General features: G+C 33.8%; 1 protein-coding gene across 3 annotated transcripts in view; it reads left to right on the top strand.

The window, feature by feature from the left end:
• The window catches only part of LOC138329167 (uncharacterized protein DDB_G0286299-like), a 34684-nt gene that overhangs the window by 7516 nt on the left and 11945 nt on the right, over positions 1 to 15223 (top strand). The window contains exons 1-3 of one of the 3 annotated variants that reach the window (XM_069275958.1): positions 8128 to 9724; positions 13963 to 14093; positions 14450 to 14570. In XM_069275958.1, coding sequence (XP_069132059.1) covers positions 9680 to 9724; positions 13963 to 14093; positions 14450 to 14570 — 297 coding nt within the window. In that variant the 5' untranslated portion in view covers positions 8128 to 9679. Of the gene's footprint in view, positions 1 to 8127; positions 9725 to 13962; positions 14094 to 14449; positions 14571 to 15223 lie in introns of those variants that run through there. The other 2 variants (XM_069275976.1, XM_069275968.1) reach the window with 2 other exon arrangements.

Raw genomic sequence — 15223 nt, 5'->3', positions numbered from 1 at the left:
ACTAATAGAAAAAAATTTTTGACAAAATTTGCAACTTGTAATTTGCTACAGATGTTGATAAATTGTATTTGAAAATCTTTGATCTTTGTCGAAACGAGACGTCAACGGGACTGAAACCTCTGATGAATACATCCTTAAGCTGGCGAAAACCTCCATACACGCGTTTCGAGTACTATGTTTTACCAATTCGTTTTGGTATATAATTACAGTGTGTCATAAACATCATACGCATCGTCAAGTTCCATGGTAAATTTGCAAAAATCTTATTTCATGTATTTGTTGAGAACATCAGCTACATATGAAAATTTAATAAAATGTATTAATGTAAGGATCAAGTACAATCATATACATGTATGTGGAAGTATAAACCTCAATTTGTCTTGAGACAATTAATTGCTTTGTTTCAAGACCTTCTGAAGTTGATACCTTCCTTTTTTAAGTTCAAATTCTTAAGTGTTTATTAGAATGTTTACAAACATTCGAAAAATAAAATCTCCACCATTACAATACATTGTATTTCATTATAGATTGGAATCTATATGTTTGAAAAACAGATGCCCACGGTCGACTGCAGAACTCCCATCTCTTATGATTGTCAGCCTATTGCAGCATCGTATTCAGTGAACATTACACAGTTCAGGTTGGTCGTTAATATATTTCTGTCGTAACAACACAAGTTTATGAACCATACTACCCATGCAACTACCTCATCGTTATTATAGAGAGCGAACAATGGCTGTTTTGTATAAATTGCCATTAATTGCCCACTACTTCTCCAAAACAAAAATTATCAGTTACTGAAAAGTTATGAAAATTGATGTCGATGACCAACACCAAAAAAGTAAACTTTTCCTGCGTAATCTATGTTAACAGGAGAGAGATTCATTTTTCTGTATTGTCGTCTGGCGCAGTGATAGTCAACACCCCGCGGTGATTAGGATGACGACATGGAACATATAACGACCAGTTATAGAAATTAACATTTAATTTAGATTCACTAAATTTTTAATTGAAAGCTAGTAACTTTTGCGACTCTACAATATTATCAATCTTGTGATGTTTAGCGGAATGTTAACTTGACGCCAATAACTTTTGAGACTCAATCTCGTTTTACATTCCCATCTTAAAAGTCGAATCCCTTTCGAAATATAGTAGGCCTTTAAGACATTGATAACGGATATGATTTTGATAAAGTTAACACTTCTTTAATATTAATGATTGTATTAACAGATTATGAATGACTGTATATTATATGATGATATTTTACTGTTATTATAAGAATAAATTAAAACTTACCTTCTTACTCAGTTTTCAGGTAACACTTACAGATCTCCCTGGATCATCTTCAGCGAAGTCTACCACTACTACAATACGTAACCAGCCACCAACAGCAGGTATACATACATATATACATTCTCAATTCGCTGTATTAAGTCCTTTCCTCGTATAAATCTCCCCTGATCTGAGAATAAAGATGATAATGTTTTAATACGTTACTTTATTTATTCTTCCATTAAACAATATCGGTACCCTAAGTAACTTTATCGTTCGACAGAACCACTACAAAGTTCTTTAATCTTTTGACTTTGACTTTAAAGATATTTTATTGTTTTAATAAATACAAAAATTAGGCACAAGATATTACAATTTATGAAGCCTTCTCCAATCAACATGAAATAATTACAGGTGATGACATAGGTATAAATAATCCTTACATTACAGTTTTAGATATTGTCACTTTCGCATTGTGTTGGTATTATTTAGTATATTAATTTTGGTTGTGTTATTGTATATTGTATAGTGTATTTCATTTCAAAATATTTTATTAAGCAATACAAGTTATACAGGAATTACAGAGAAAGATATTATATTATTGTATTGATAAATGTATTAGACAACAGGCAAAGCCTATATAGGTCCTCTCCAGAGTATAGTGTATATATGACATGTAATCCGGTAGTTCATATTTACGCGGGAACGGAGCCTCGTTCTGCACTACAGGTAAGGTATGTACTGGCACGTGCAAATTAGCGAGTGGGACACCTGGGCCGTTTTCGTTTATTCGGAACAACCAGTTCGACCGTTGGTTAAAGTCATTATTTCAAGTATAAATCCTGACGGACCTGCAGTTTTTAATACAGGCCTGTGAGGGCTTTATCAAGGCTCGTCTGAAAACAATATAAAATCACCAGGTCCGTCTTTAATTAATAAACGAACAACTAGGCCCAACCAGTCAAACCGTATAATCGAAAACGGCACAGGTAGAGTACGTCGACATGATAGGGGTGTTTGGCCATCTGTAGTCGGATATGACTATACTACTGGGAATCAGGCACGGATAGCAGACCGTGGTAAGTCACTAATCTTATTTACCTTTTATTTCATTAACCTATATTTTGTGGTGTTTTCTATAGCGGGTAAATGCGGTTTTGTATATATGTTATTACCTTACGGTCCGGTCATGCGTGACGTTCGATTAGGTGTATGCATGTGTATGTACGTTGTTTACGATATAGTGAAGTAATAGTCTACAACTGTTATCGATGTATTTATTCATGTATTTATATATAATAATATAGTTTATTATCATGTTTAATAGTGTATGTTGGTAACAGGTTATTGAATGGGGTGTGAAAGTATGGAAGCCCTGTAAAGCCATATGTGGTAACAATAGACTACCTCTGTAAAGTATACTGATACGCGAGTGAGCAAGGCGGGCCATCAAATATCTATTACCTATTGAATAGTTGTTTATTATAGTGATTAGTATTAGACATATACTGAAAGGTTAGATAATGTTGATTGTTATTTGATTCTTATATGGTAAATACAAATAGGGATAAAGTAAATGTTAGGATATCAATGGACGTAATTAGTGTGTGCTAGGAAATGAATTATAATTAACTTTCTGTAATTCATCACGGTCGTGTTCTGTGTTTTAAGCTTCCTATGCCGGGATTGATGCCGGAAGTGACGTTGCTAGCAGGGCCTGAACTCTGAACTCGGGAAAGAGGTAGCGTCAGAGCCTCAGCAAGGTAGAGGACACCAGACAGGTCAACGAGGAGGCAACAACACCGACATATACCTATGTTCTCATAGGAGGTGATGGCACGTGTTAGTGCCAATGTTCCAGAATCTGTGTGAATGGAACTGATGGAGCTAGTTGGATGTATATACCTATATAATATTTTAGCGTTCTGCCGAACAGCATGAATACATTTGTGTAAATCCGGCCTTCGGCTGCGACTTGCCGAAGGGTTAATTGCGCTCCATTGTGTTATATAGTTTAATATCTGCCTGCTTTGTCCCGCATTACTGTTCGTATCCTATTATGTAATCGTGTTCGTTTTGTATGTCTTGATAAAGGGGCAGATCGCCTCGAAAATTTGACAATTTTGTTTTGTCCACACGGTTTGAATTACTTTTTTGTCCCATACCTGTATAATAAATACATTTGGATTTTAGTTCAACAGCAAACAATATGTTTCTTTGATTCAGTGTACCGTATTCGCCGTAATAAGTGCCAAAGGTATCTTTAAGTAGTAACAAATGGAGGCACTTATCAGGGAACTACAGTATATCTGTTTATAACTTATTTCATTGAAGACGCATTATTATGTCATAATTCAAATGTAAAAGTCTCCCTATTTCGTGTAATATGGGATACAATGCTGGTGTAATAAGCCTCACAAGTAGTTAAACATCGTGTAATCCATGTGATAGAGGTGTTTATTAAATTTCACCACTTTCTCGAGGAGTGGGGCGCTAATTACAGCGAAAATGCTATTTTATATTTTGGAACTACAAAATCAAATAAGTTAATATTGTCTTGGATTTTCTCTTCTGTTTTCAATAATGATATAAGAAACGTGCCCCTATTGCAGGAAAAATCAAAGCACTGAAAGTGTTTGAAGAATTTGTGTTGTATTTATGTGATATTACAAGTTGTTGCCCTTTCCTATAGCTAAAACAGGGAATTTGATTTAAACTTTTTCAAAGTCTGTATGTTCTATGTCGGAGAATAAAGGGCAGTTACGCTAGATTCACAAAATTATCTTTTTATTTTATTTTCGATCAAATTATCGATAAATATTGAACAAACACTTCCATTCGCCCATTTTTAGCTCACATGACCGGTGAACTTATGTCATGATGCGACGTCCGTCCGTCCGTCAACATTTCCTTTAAATCGCTACTAGTCATGGCCGGTAATATCCTTTGGTGAAAGGAATAAAGTTTGAATAAATTTATTTAAATCATTTGAATAAATGGTTCCCCATCATAGGAGGGTCGAGGCCCAATATGGTAAACAGAGCATAGGTAAATCCTTTAAATCGCTACTAGTCATACAGTTCTTCATGGATTATTTTCAAATTTGAAACATCCTTGGGAGAAGGGGAACAGAATTTGTATAAATTTTATGTCCGACTCCCTAAAGCAGTAGGTATAGAGTGCATTAGAGGAAATTTTAAGGAAATAAACACAGCCTGTACCTATAATGTTACTATTCCTAACATAGCAGGTGAGGGATATAAGCCCTCTGGGCATCTTGTGTTATCTTGTATTTGTTATATATGCATGAAATGGTGCAACATGTGTAAAATTGCGTGACATTTAAATAAAATATTTTACTGATTGATTGATCCATGTCAACAGTAGTTTATATATTTATAATTCAATGTATTTTAAAATATCAGTTTTATATCATTCAGTGCCACATCCACAGTGTGTTTACCTAGCAACCTAGAACCTAGAACCCTGGTTGGTCATTGTATATCATTACGCTAGATATAAGGGACCCTTCAAAACATGGTATATGTTGGAAATCATATATATATATAAACTGCATCAATCAATAGTATGATTTCAGTGTTAAGATTTTAATAAAAACGCAAAACTTGAGAACTCCATGAACTAGAGAAATGGTATTTAGGGAGAGGTAAAAGTCACCTAGGAATCAAAGGCCTGTGTTGATAATTGCACTGACAATAGCTGCGCATCCTGTAGGATACACAGCTTAAAATGATGCAGCCAGACCAGGGTTTTAATCTAGGACTTTCCTACACTATCTGGAGGCTTTTCCAATTGAGCTTTAAGGTCGACTACGTAAAATCATACATATCTCCATTATTGAATTTCCATGTCAGATACAACTGTCAAGTCCCTGAAATATCATTATAAAAAAATGGTTCTAATATACATTAAATATTACTGTCAGGCGATACATTTTATCATGATAGTAACTATTTTAAGGAAACTAATATTTTGTAGATTTCCAATATTTGAATATGCTTTGTTTACCAAAGGCCATGCTGTACTTTACTTTTTCTCTCATACCTACACGTGTAATACTGGCTGGTCTAGGGCAATACACCCATGTTGCTTGGGGCTGTATTGCATGGCTACCCATGCAATAACGCCTCGTGACGTCACAGTTTCAATAATATTACTATTTTATCGGTACAGTTTTAACATTTTTACGGAAACTAGGCTGGACAGGATTTGCTATAAAAGATACAAACAACGGAATATGCCTTGAAAATATCGCGCAATTTTCATGTATGGAAAATTGACTTGGAGTCGCGTTTTTTTAAACTTATTTCAAAATGGCGGAAAATCCTAGTAATAAAATTGCAATAAAGGTGTGATAGAAAAATAATATTTTATATGTGAATATGAAGGATTAAAGCCTCGAGTACTATAATATTTTGTGACCCTCGAGTAGAATATCCCTATCCTTCGTATCCACATATGAACGAGTCTTATAAGATTGCACATTCCTGTAAGTACATTTATTGCGTGTTTTTGTGTACATAGTTTGTGATGTTTAGTGTCTTTCTTTCTTTTTTCCATTATTTAGTTTTCCGTCGTGGTTATTTCCTGGAACTACCAAATGCTTTGTTTTAGAGAAAACCTTTCAAATACCTTTTGGATTCTTAAGTCATTCTTAACTTTTATATCCTAATGGAATAGTCGTTCTTTTATATAAATATTATATTTGCGTATATTATGGTAACTTTTACTCTTTGCTATGTTGGCGTTTATGTTTATACGTTTGTAATACCAAGTGACAGAACAACTATTGGTTGTGCATTCTGTGATACTTTAAATCTACGCTGACTGTGATATATAGTGTTTAATATTAATGTATGAAACTGTGATATATAGTGTTTAATATTAATGTATGAAACAAGTATCTGAAGAAAAATATCTTGCTATCTAATGGACTGATGTGACTCTGATATAATTTTTACTGTTTGTGATAAAAGTATTTATGTAACATGTATTTTACTAACCATAACATGTTTTACTAACCTTTGACTAATCATGTTATCCTCTTTGAATAAAGTTTTTATTAAAATCTTCCTATCCATGTCCATCTTTCACCTCTGTATCTGTTCTATATATTTTTAATGTATAGTTTTCTATTGACATTGAGTGTTTAGAAATGAAAACATTGACACACATCTCCTCCCAGTGGTGAGCTAGCATTAATTTGGTACCGTTACTATATGGCATAACATCACACATGAAGACTGCCATATATACTACAGATGCATTTAAAACCTGCTGACGCAAACTAGACCAAGTTGAAAAAAAAAGAATTGTATTTGGTTCCACTAATTCAAGCCAAATAAACTTGAATACTGTACCCGGATAACTCAAAGTGTAAATGTGTCAAATTTACTAGACCCTATTGAAATCAAGGACTTTTATTGGGTCTCACTAAAATGTCACCATATGAATTATTCAAGCCGAATAATCTCGGATACTGTACCCAGATAATCAAAAATGTCAGCCAAATACTGGGGTTTGATTGTAGTACTATATCAGTAACAAATAACAGAACTGAGTATAGGACACACTCCCACCTCCACCCCCTGGAGACAAACGCCCCTGGTGCCAAAACGCCTTTTTTAAATAATGTAAATTTGTATTTATTTTAACATACTTTATCTGTTAGCGTGTCTAACAAAACATTAATGCATATGTTGTGATCGTTTGTACGCTTTGAATTATTGATAATAAAGAAAGATTAACAAAACATGTACACATATGTACATAGACATATGACTGTTATATGTCCAAGAAACCATTTATGTTTTCTTAATAATACGACACCTACCAAACAGGCTAACAGTTTGATGTAGATTATGTAGATAATTAGGAAAGTATGTTTAATTCCAAAATTTCCATATTATTTCTATCATATAATACATACATAAATATTAAAAATACTTTTAGTTTTTTTCAATTTACCATTAAACAAATTTTATCCCACTGTTCCAGTCAATTTCTGCATTTGGCATTATTTTGAATTTTTTTTGAAAAATATTTAGAAATTTTTTAATTGATTTCTTTTTAAATATGAGGATGCTTTTGTCCTCTTTTCCATTAGTATGGAGGGGCTTTTGTCCTAGGGGCTTATTTCGTACGGGGCTTTTGGGAGTATGGTTAATAGTGTAAACCAATACCAAGTTGATGACGATTATTGATAAAATAAGGTGCGAAATTGCACCTTAAATCCCGTGTTTACCTGGGTATATAAGCAGCCCTTACCTTCGTCGTTATTGTAAAGATTAATGTGAAAATTCACCTCACAGCAATGTATAACATATCAGCGCTCTGTGTTTTTTTGGGCTTGTTGCACAGAAACAAAATATGATTTCGATTATAAGAAATATTTTCATTTAGATATTCAATGGCGTTCATGTTAAATGAACGATTTTATTACATGTTTTAAGTTGTATGGTTACAATGTATGTGAAATATCACTTTTGATATTTTCACTCAATATTGATCAAGCAGAAAACCGCATTTTGAAATATCAAACCAAACATATATTATTACGTGCATCTTTCCTTTTTTATTTTTTATTGTTTTAGCAAATTGTTTTGCATTAGATTATCTTACCTTATTTGCCCCTGAAATTTGTGTCCCCACGTGTAAACAAAATAGATAAGCGACTGGTATCGACTGACCTAGTTTATATTTAGAATACATACGTAAAAATGTAATAAATTACAGTTATATTTCATCACGTGAGGTGGAAACTTGACTATTTTTAACTCGTACTTCGCACTCGTTATTCATCAAGTAACAATGAATATCTTCTATACTTTATGAGTTCCGACAAATTGACTTCAACGCCGGTAAGATTAAGTATATATTTAGACTAATGAATACAGCAGAACGTCAGACGCGTGTTATGTGTGACATAGATGACGCCAAATCAAATTAAAAAAAAACACACACACAAAATCCTGATCAATACCGCAAAAGGACGAGGTGTATTCCACGATGTATGATAATGATGTTGTTCAAAGTCTTCATCGACCTACGTTTATAAAACCTCAATGTAGTTATTTTTCCTCGGTATTTGTCTGATAAGGTGGTTTGAGTAAGCATAATAGTTACGAAAATGACGTAGTACAATATACTGCTTTCAAAACATGGAATAACATTCCGGTACAGATAAGTTTTTAGCTTCACCCATTTCTTAGTAACTGAAGATCGAGCTGAAAGTCCATCCTCAAGGTTATGAAGCGTCCGTGATTTTAAGTGAGTATAACATGTTATGTTAGTTTCGTCAGATTGTGTCTATGGTTTTTTTTCTATTGCACATGCTGATAGCCAATGCTTTTCAAAAGATAACCTTAGCGGAAGGCTAATATCAATGGAACATTTTATCGTTGTCAGGTAAAACCCATATAATGGTTAGCATTAGCATGAAGCTATTTCATTGCACTTGCACCTTGACATATTAAGTTTACTATCCCAGTTCAGTTATCGAATCATTAAAACAATGATGCATGTTTGTATTGAACTCCATACAGTAGAACTCCATTTGTCATTTATAAAATAGTTACCACAACAAACATCTTGATATCACATGCTGAGTTACCACCTCAGGTTCCTAGATCGCTGGTCTAGAGAGGGTGTATACTGTAAATGTTGATATTTTCGCGTTTAAATATTTTTTCTAGGCCGAAACATTAGTACAAAATTAGCATGAACACGTCAGGAAAAAGATGGAAAAAGGGACTCCAGAATGATAAGAACTGTATGTGTACTAAAAGTTGATGAGTTCAAGATGCAATAATCATATCATATCAGCTTATCATACTCATGCATTGAATATAGTTTTCCATTCTAGATTTCTGGGGTTGAAATGTTTCTATTGGTATATCTTCATACTTTGGGAAACTCTATCTATTATACAAATGGAAGTAAGAACTTTCCAAACCTGTAATCTTCTCTATCTAATCAACTGGAACACACAATCAGTTAAGGACGAAATGCAGGGAGCTAACTGTCCAGGAAAGGAAAATACACTGCTTGTCATATAAATCTACAGGTTGCAATCTAGTTAGGAGACTTCCGAAAAATAAAAAAGTTTTATCAACCTATTCTACTTAAGATATCAACGTGTCTGCTACGTTATCTGATTCAAGAGGTAATCTAAACATATTTCCTCAAAATACCACATGCTGTGCTGTCCTCTCATTCATTATCGTGGCGTCCTATCTGGCAACACTGTTATTTGGTCATTGATGTTTCGGATTAAAATGTGTTATACTGCAATCGATATAGGTATTCTCAGAACACTGCTCTGTCGTCAGGATAAACACAATAACATAAAATAGTAGTAAATCATTGTTATCTACCCGAGAGGAAAATGGCGTGGACATCAGTATGGAGTATATTACAGATCTTCGGCATTGTAAGTAATCCGAGTTTGTTGTCATGTATATGTGTTGGTTCTGTTTATGATAAGATTTCAAAACTATTATTGGTGCTTTCACCTTTCATATATTAAATATATATTAATATTTTAATAAGTTTCTGTTTTCATGAATTTTTGCCGAAGGATATACGACATGAATAAATTAATATAATCTCAGAGACTAATTACTACTACCTAACTAAACTCTATTTGAAGTATGTATTGTCACAGAGAATTTTCAATACCTATCTGGTAATGGTTTTTATTATGCATTGCGTAGTGTTAAAGTATTATAGATATATATAATCTTAAATATCAATCTATGTTCAGCTAGCTTTCACAAAATCTTTTTATACGGCGCAAACATCCTGTCTTGTACATGTAGGCTACTTTGGTCATGAGTGCAATGGTGTAAGTAAATATGGAATGCATTTTATCTAACAGAATTATGTAATCGTTCGTGTTATCATGTCAAAATCGATTTTTGTTAGAAAAAAAGGAATGATAAGCCAGCCATGGATTTCAACACTTTACACTTATAGGCCATGGGCTAGGAGGGTCCCATATGCACCCCCTCCCCCAAACCTCCGAACCAATATTTTTCTGAACCCTTATGACCCACTGATCACAAATCCAAATGTTAACATTGCATAAGTTGGGATGAACTTCCGGTTATGACGTCATCAAGATGGCCGCCATCTCGAATTTCACTAAAATTGAAAAATAGTCATAACATTAACATTTTTCAACCGAAGTAGACAAATGAGGTATCAAAATGACCACAATAGAACAACAAATACATATCAGGACCAAAAAATCCAATATATGTAGTGATTTTTACGCAGGAAATGAAAACATCGGATTTAAAGCTCAAAAATGGTGATTTTTCAGCAAATTTTTCATATTTTGTTTGACGCAGCAAAAATGTTTCCCAACAACAATCTATTATTTCTAATAAGTTTTTTGACCACTTATCAATCAGTTTAAACAACAACAACAACAAAAACCAATGTTAACATGGTATAGCTTCCGGTTATGACGTCATCAAGATGGCCACCATCTCGAATTTCACCAAAAAAATGAAGAATAGTCATAACACTAATATTTTTCAACTAAAGTAGACAAATGTGGTATCAAAATGACCACAATAGAACGACAAATACATATCAGGACCAAATAATCCAATATGTGTAGTGATTTGTACGGAAGAAATAAAAAAATAATATTTTAAGCTCAAAAATGGTGATTTTTCAGCAAATTTTTCATACTTGGCTTGACGCAGCAGAAATGTTTCCCAACAACAAATTATTACTCGTAATCAGTTATTTAAACTCCTATCAATCAGTAAAAACAAAAACAACAACAAAAATATATAGAAATGCAAAAAAAGAATTATTGTTATACCCTCAATTTTGTAGATTAGCAGCGTCTCAAAAATAACACAACACCTACCGATAGCGTAACAAATGTAACCTAAGCTAAGCCTGTGTTTCCGTTAATATCATTAACAGTTCCCAAAGCGTTTGTGTTGTCTTTGAAAATGAGCACATTCATTGTTTTTTTCCCTATGCATAGCATAAGCAAAATGTCATATGGTTACTACAATGTCACCAATATGTCTTTCACTGGTTCTCAATGATAACCATTATCATTGTGCGTGCTTTCTCGCCTCACTGACATATCCACTGAAGAGACTCGGCATATCTGGTAGCTGGTACATGTAGTCCGAATCAGAGTACTCGAGATATCAGTATCCAATTCGTCGAAAGCCAGATCGACGTCTTCGATGTCGATGAGCTCATGTGACACTGCATTACCAGTGTTGTTCTAGCCTTTTATGACCCATCCATGACCAGAGTTCATATCAGGAACAACAAGTTCAGGGATGTGGGATCTCTTTCAGATTCTAACATATCGTACGTATATGCTGTTTCAGACTTCCCCGGCATAATGGAAATTACACCAGATGCACATTCTTCCAATGGTGGAATTGGTTCTCTTTAGCACATAACTCCATAATTCGTATGAAGTACAATTCATCAATGGACCCTCGTGCAACCATAAATGGCACAGGTGATATCATCGAGGTCATTAATGAGGGCATAAATGTTTAATGTTTTTCATTGGTCTGACTTTTCCCACTCCCTTGAAGGTGCTGGTTGTGTCACATCTGGTGTATGCGCAAAGAGACCATTGAAGACTCTCCAGTAAAAAGTTCTCTAAAGTGCTTTCCAGACTTGGCAAAGAGTAAAACTTCACTGCAGACCTCATTTATGACCTCAAAGAATCCACCTGTGCCACCTACGGTCACTGAGTTAAAAGAATGAGGAATTGTGCTTCATACGAATTAAGGAGAACCATCTCAACCCTCCGCAGAATGTTGATCTGGTGTCTTTTCCATCATGCCGGGGAAGTCTGGAACATCATATACGATATGTGAATCTAGGTGAAACTAGGTTGGAAACAGGAAGAGCTCCCACATCCCTGAAGCCGATGTTTCTGATCTTAACTCTGACCATGGACAGTTGACAAGTTAGAACCACGATGGTAACCCGGTAATGTAATGTCACATCAGGTCACCGAGGTCGAAGACGACACTCTGGCGAGAAAGCACGCACAACGAAAATGATTAGCATTAAGAACTAGTGAAAGAAATATGTGACACTGTAGTAACCATCTTATATTTCCTTGCGTTATACACAGGAAATAAACAATGGATGTGCTCATTCTAAAAGACACAATATGTTTCGAAACGTATTTACGGAACTTTAATTTGATACCCTATAGCTATTAGTTAGCGTTTTGCTGTAATAATTCAGTTTGAGAGGCTACTAGCCTACAAAATTTTGAACATGAAAATGGATTATTTTGAAGTCCCACTTAGATATTCAGCCAACTTTAAATTCAAATTTGTTAAGATATAAATCGTCAATAGCCAATGTTATATTCAGGAAATTCCAAGACACCAGGAAACTGTAGTGTTAGCGGTTTGGAAAAAATGCCGCATCCGGTAATGTTTTGTAAACCAAATGATGGTATAACAATTCTCTTTTGCATTTCTATATATTTTTGTTGTTGTTGTTTTAACAGATTGATAAGAGGTCAAATAACTGATTGTGAATAATAATTTGTTGTTGGGAAACAATTTTGCTGCTTCAAGCCAAATATGAAAAAATGCTTAAAAATTACCATTTTTGAGCTTAAAATATTATTTTTTTCATTTCCTGCGTTCAAATCACTACATATATTGGCTTATTGGTCCTGACATGTATTTGTTGTTCTATTGTGGTCATTTTGATACCTCATTTGTCTACTTCAGTTGAAAAATGTCAATGTTATGACTATTTTTCATTTTTCAGCGAAATTCGAGATGGTGGCCATCTTGATGACGTCATAACCGGAATTTATACGATGTTAACATTGGTTTTGGTTGTTTTTGTTGCTTAAACTGATTGACAAGTAGTCAAAAAACTTTTTAGAAATAATAGATTGCTGTTGGGAAACATTTTTGCTGCGTCAAACAAAATACGAAAAATTTGCTGAAAAATCACCATTTTTGAGCTTTAAATCCGATTTTTTTCATTTCCTGCGTAGAAATCACGACATATATTGGATTTTTGGTCCTGATATGTATTTGTTGTTCTATTGTGGTCATTTTGATACCTCATTTGTCTACTTCGGTTGAAAAATGTTAATGTTATGACTATTTTTCATTTTTTAGTGAAATTCGAGATGGCGGCCATCTTGATGACGTCATAACCGGAAGTTCATCCCAACTTATGCAATGTTAACATTCGGATTTGTGATCAGTGGGTCATAAGGGTTCAGAAAAATATTGGTTCGGAGGTTTGGGGGGGGGGGTGCATGTGGGACCCTCCTAGCCCATGACCTATTACTATATTTAAGCCTATTTTAATTTGACAACATTCATTGGGTTTTTTAAAATATTTTTTTCTTTCTTTTAAATCATTTTTATTGGGGTTTTTTATTGTTGTTTTTTACCTATTTTCGCACTTGAATAAATTTCGTATATTTTACGTGTGATCAGAATTAACGAAAATAAATTATCGAAGAGAAAATAATTCAATTAAAAGATTCATTATAATGTAGAGTGTGAAACGCTTAAGTAAATCGCTATTGGAAATGTGTTTAACATCCGTGACCGTGAAAATTGAGTTAGTTTCAGTATATGAATGTTAACACTTTTAAAATCATAAATTTTCATTTCGCTTCAGTTAATATTAATCTCGATATCAAACCAGATGTCCATCATGATATCCAATGTACACAGAACAGGGCCTTGTCGTTTTGACGATTGTTGGCCATTGTATTACCGGGTCTGTGTTGGCATCACAGCAGATGTTAGGTAAGCTTTGCACATCTCATACACAATATTAAAGGTCCGTATTACATGTGTTACTAACAGGCCATCAAACTGTATCCTACCTTTCTTACTAATAGTCATTATGCCTAATCTATCTACTATAGTAAACAAAAGGTTTTTCTTTTCTAATCTATCAGCTCTTCAACATCCATTGCAATATTAATTGAGATGTAGGAAAATAAAGATATTCGCGTAGATTATCCTGTCAAAGTAAAATTGCTGAGTGAATTTTCGACCCGCATTTTGGTCCTATTCTTACTGCAAAATATCTCGAGAAACGAGAAAAATACATATTGTGAATAATATTTAATTAATTTCTGCGATGATTTATGTTTCAGAACATGTTCTAGTACATTAGACGACTGCAATAACATGTCACATTGCTCAGATATGAGAATGGCTAGTGAAAATTTTCGCAACCTCACCCTTCCACCACAAAACACCGCCAACGAAACAGCGGTATGTAGATTTTACTTTTCAAAACCTAAATATATTTTTAAAAATATATTTTAAAAAACATTTCTGAAGTAAAATGACATGATATCTTGATGTAATGTATATTGTTGTGCAAATTTTACTTCAGACGTTTTATGTCAGGTCAGGCGTACAGTTTTTGTGTTTAATTAATTAGAGGAAAACAAAGAAAAACAAATTCTGGTTTGTTTTCCGCCTAAATACAGAAAGATCCTACATTTATAATTACATGTTTACACTAAAATATAAACTAAATGACCCTATCAAAGTTCATAGGAGTCATTTTCCAATCAACTTTATTAAGGATGTACTCCTCTGAGAAGTCAAAATTTTCGTGCATTAAACTTTTTTTTCTCATATAGATTTTTGGAAATAGGAGTTCATACCATAAAAGAAAATTACCTAGTTGACAAAATATTGGATTTTATGGGAATTTTGCCGTTTTGACCAGATACACAAGTAATTAAAGCCATAATTTCCTAATGAAGTGTTTGATATGTATGGATGTTTGTAGAATTTATTTTCTAGTAGTCTCCTTTAACAATATACCAGTTTTGATCATTACGACTAATATTTTTTCTCAGAATACCAACATACGCTACCCCTACCCCTTATTTTTGGGCTACTTAATGCACAAT

Source organism: Argopecten irradians, chromosome 1 (genome assembly GCF_041381155.1).
Source record: "Argopecten irradians isolate NY chromosome 1, Ai_NY, whole genome shotgun sequence".
NCBI lineage: Eukaryota > Metazoa > Mollusca > Bivalvia > Pectinida > Pectinidae > Argopecten > Argopecten irradians.
Note: the sequence above shows the minus strand (reverse complement) of the source record. Positions and strands in the feature narration are given on the sequence as shown.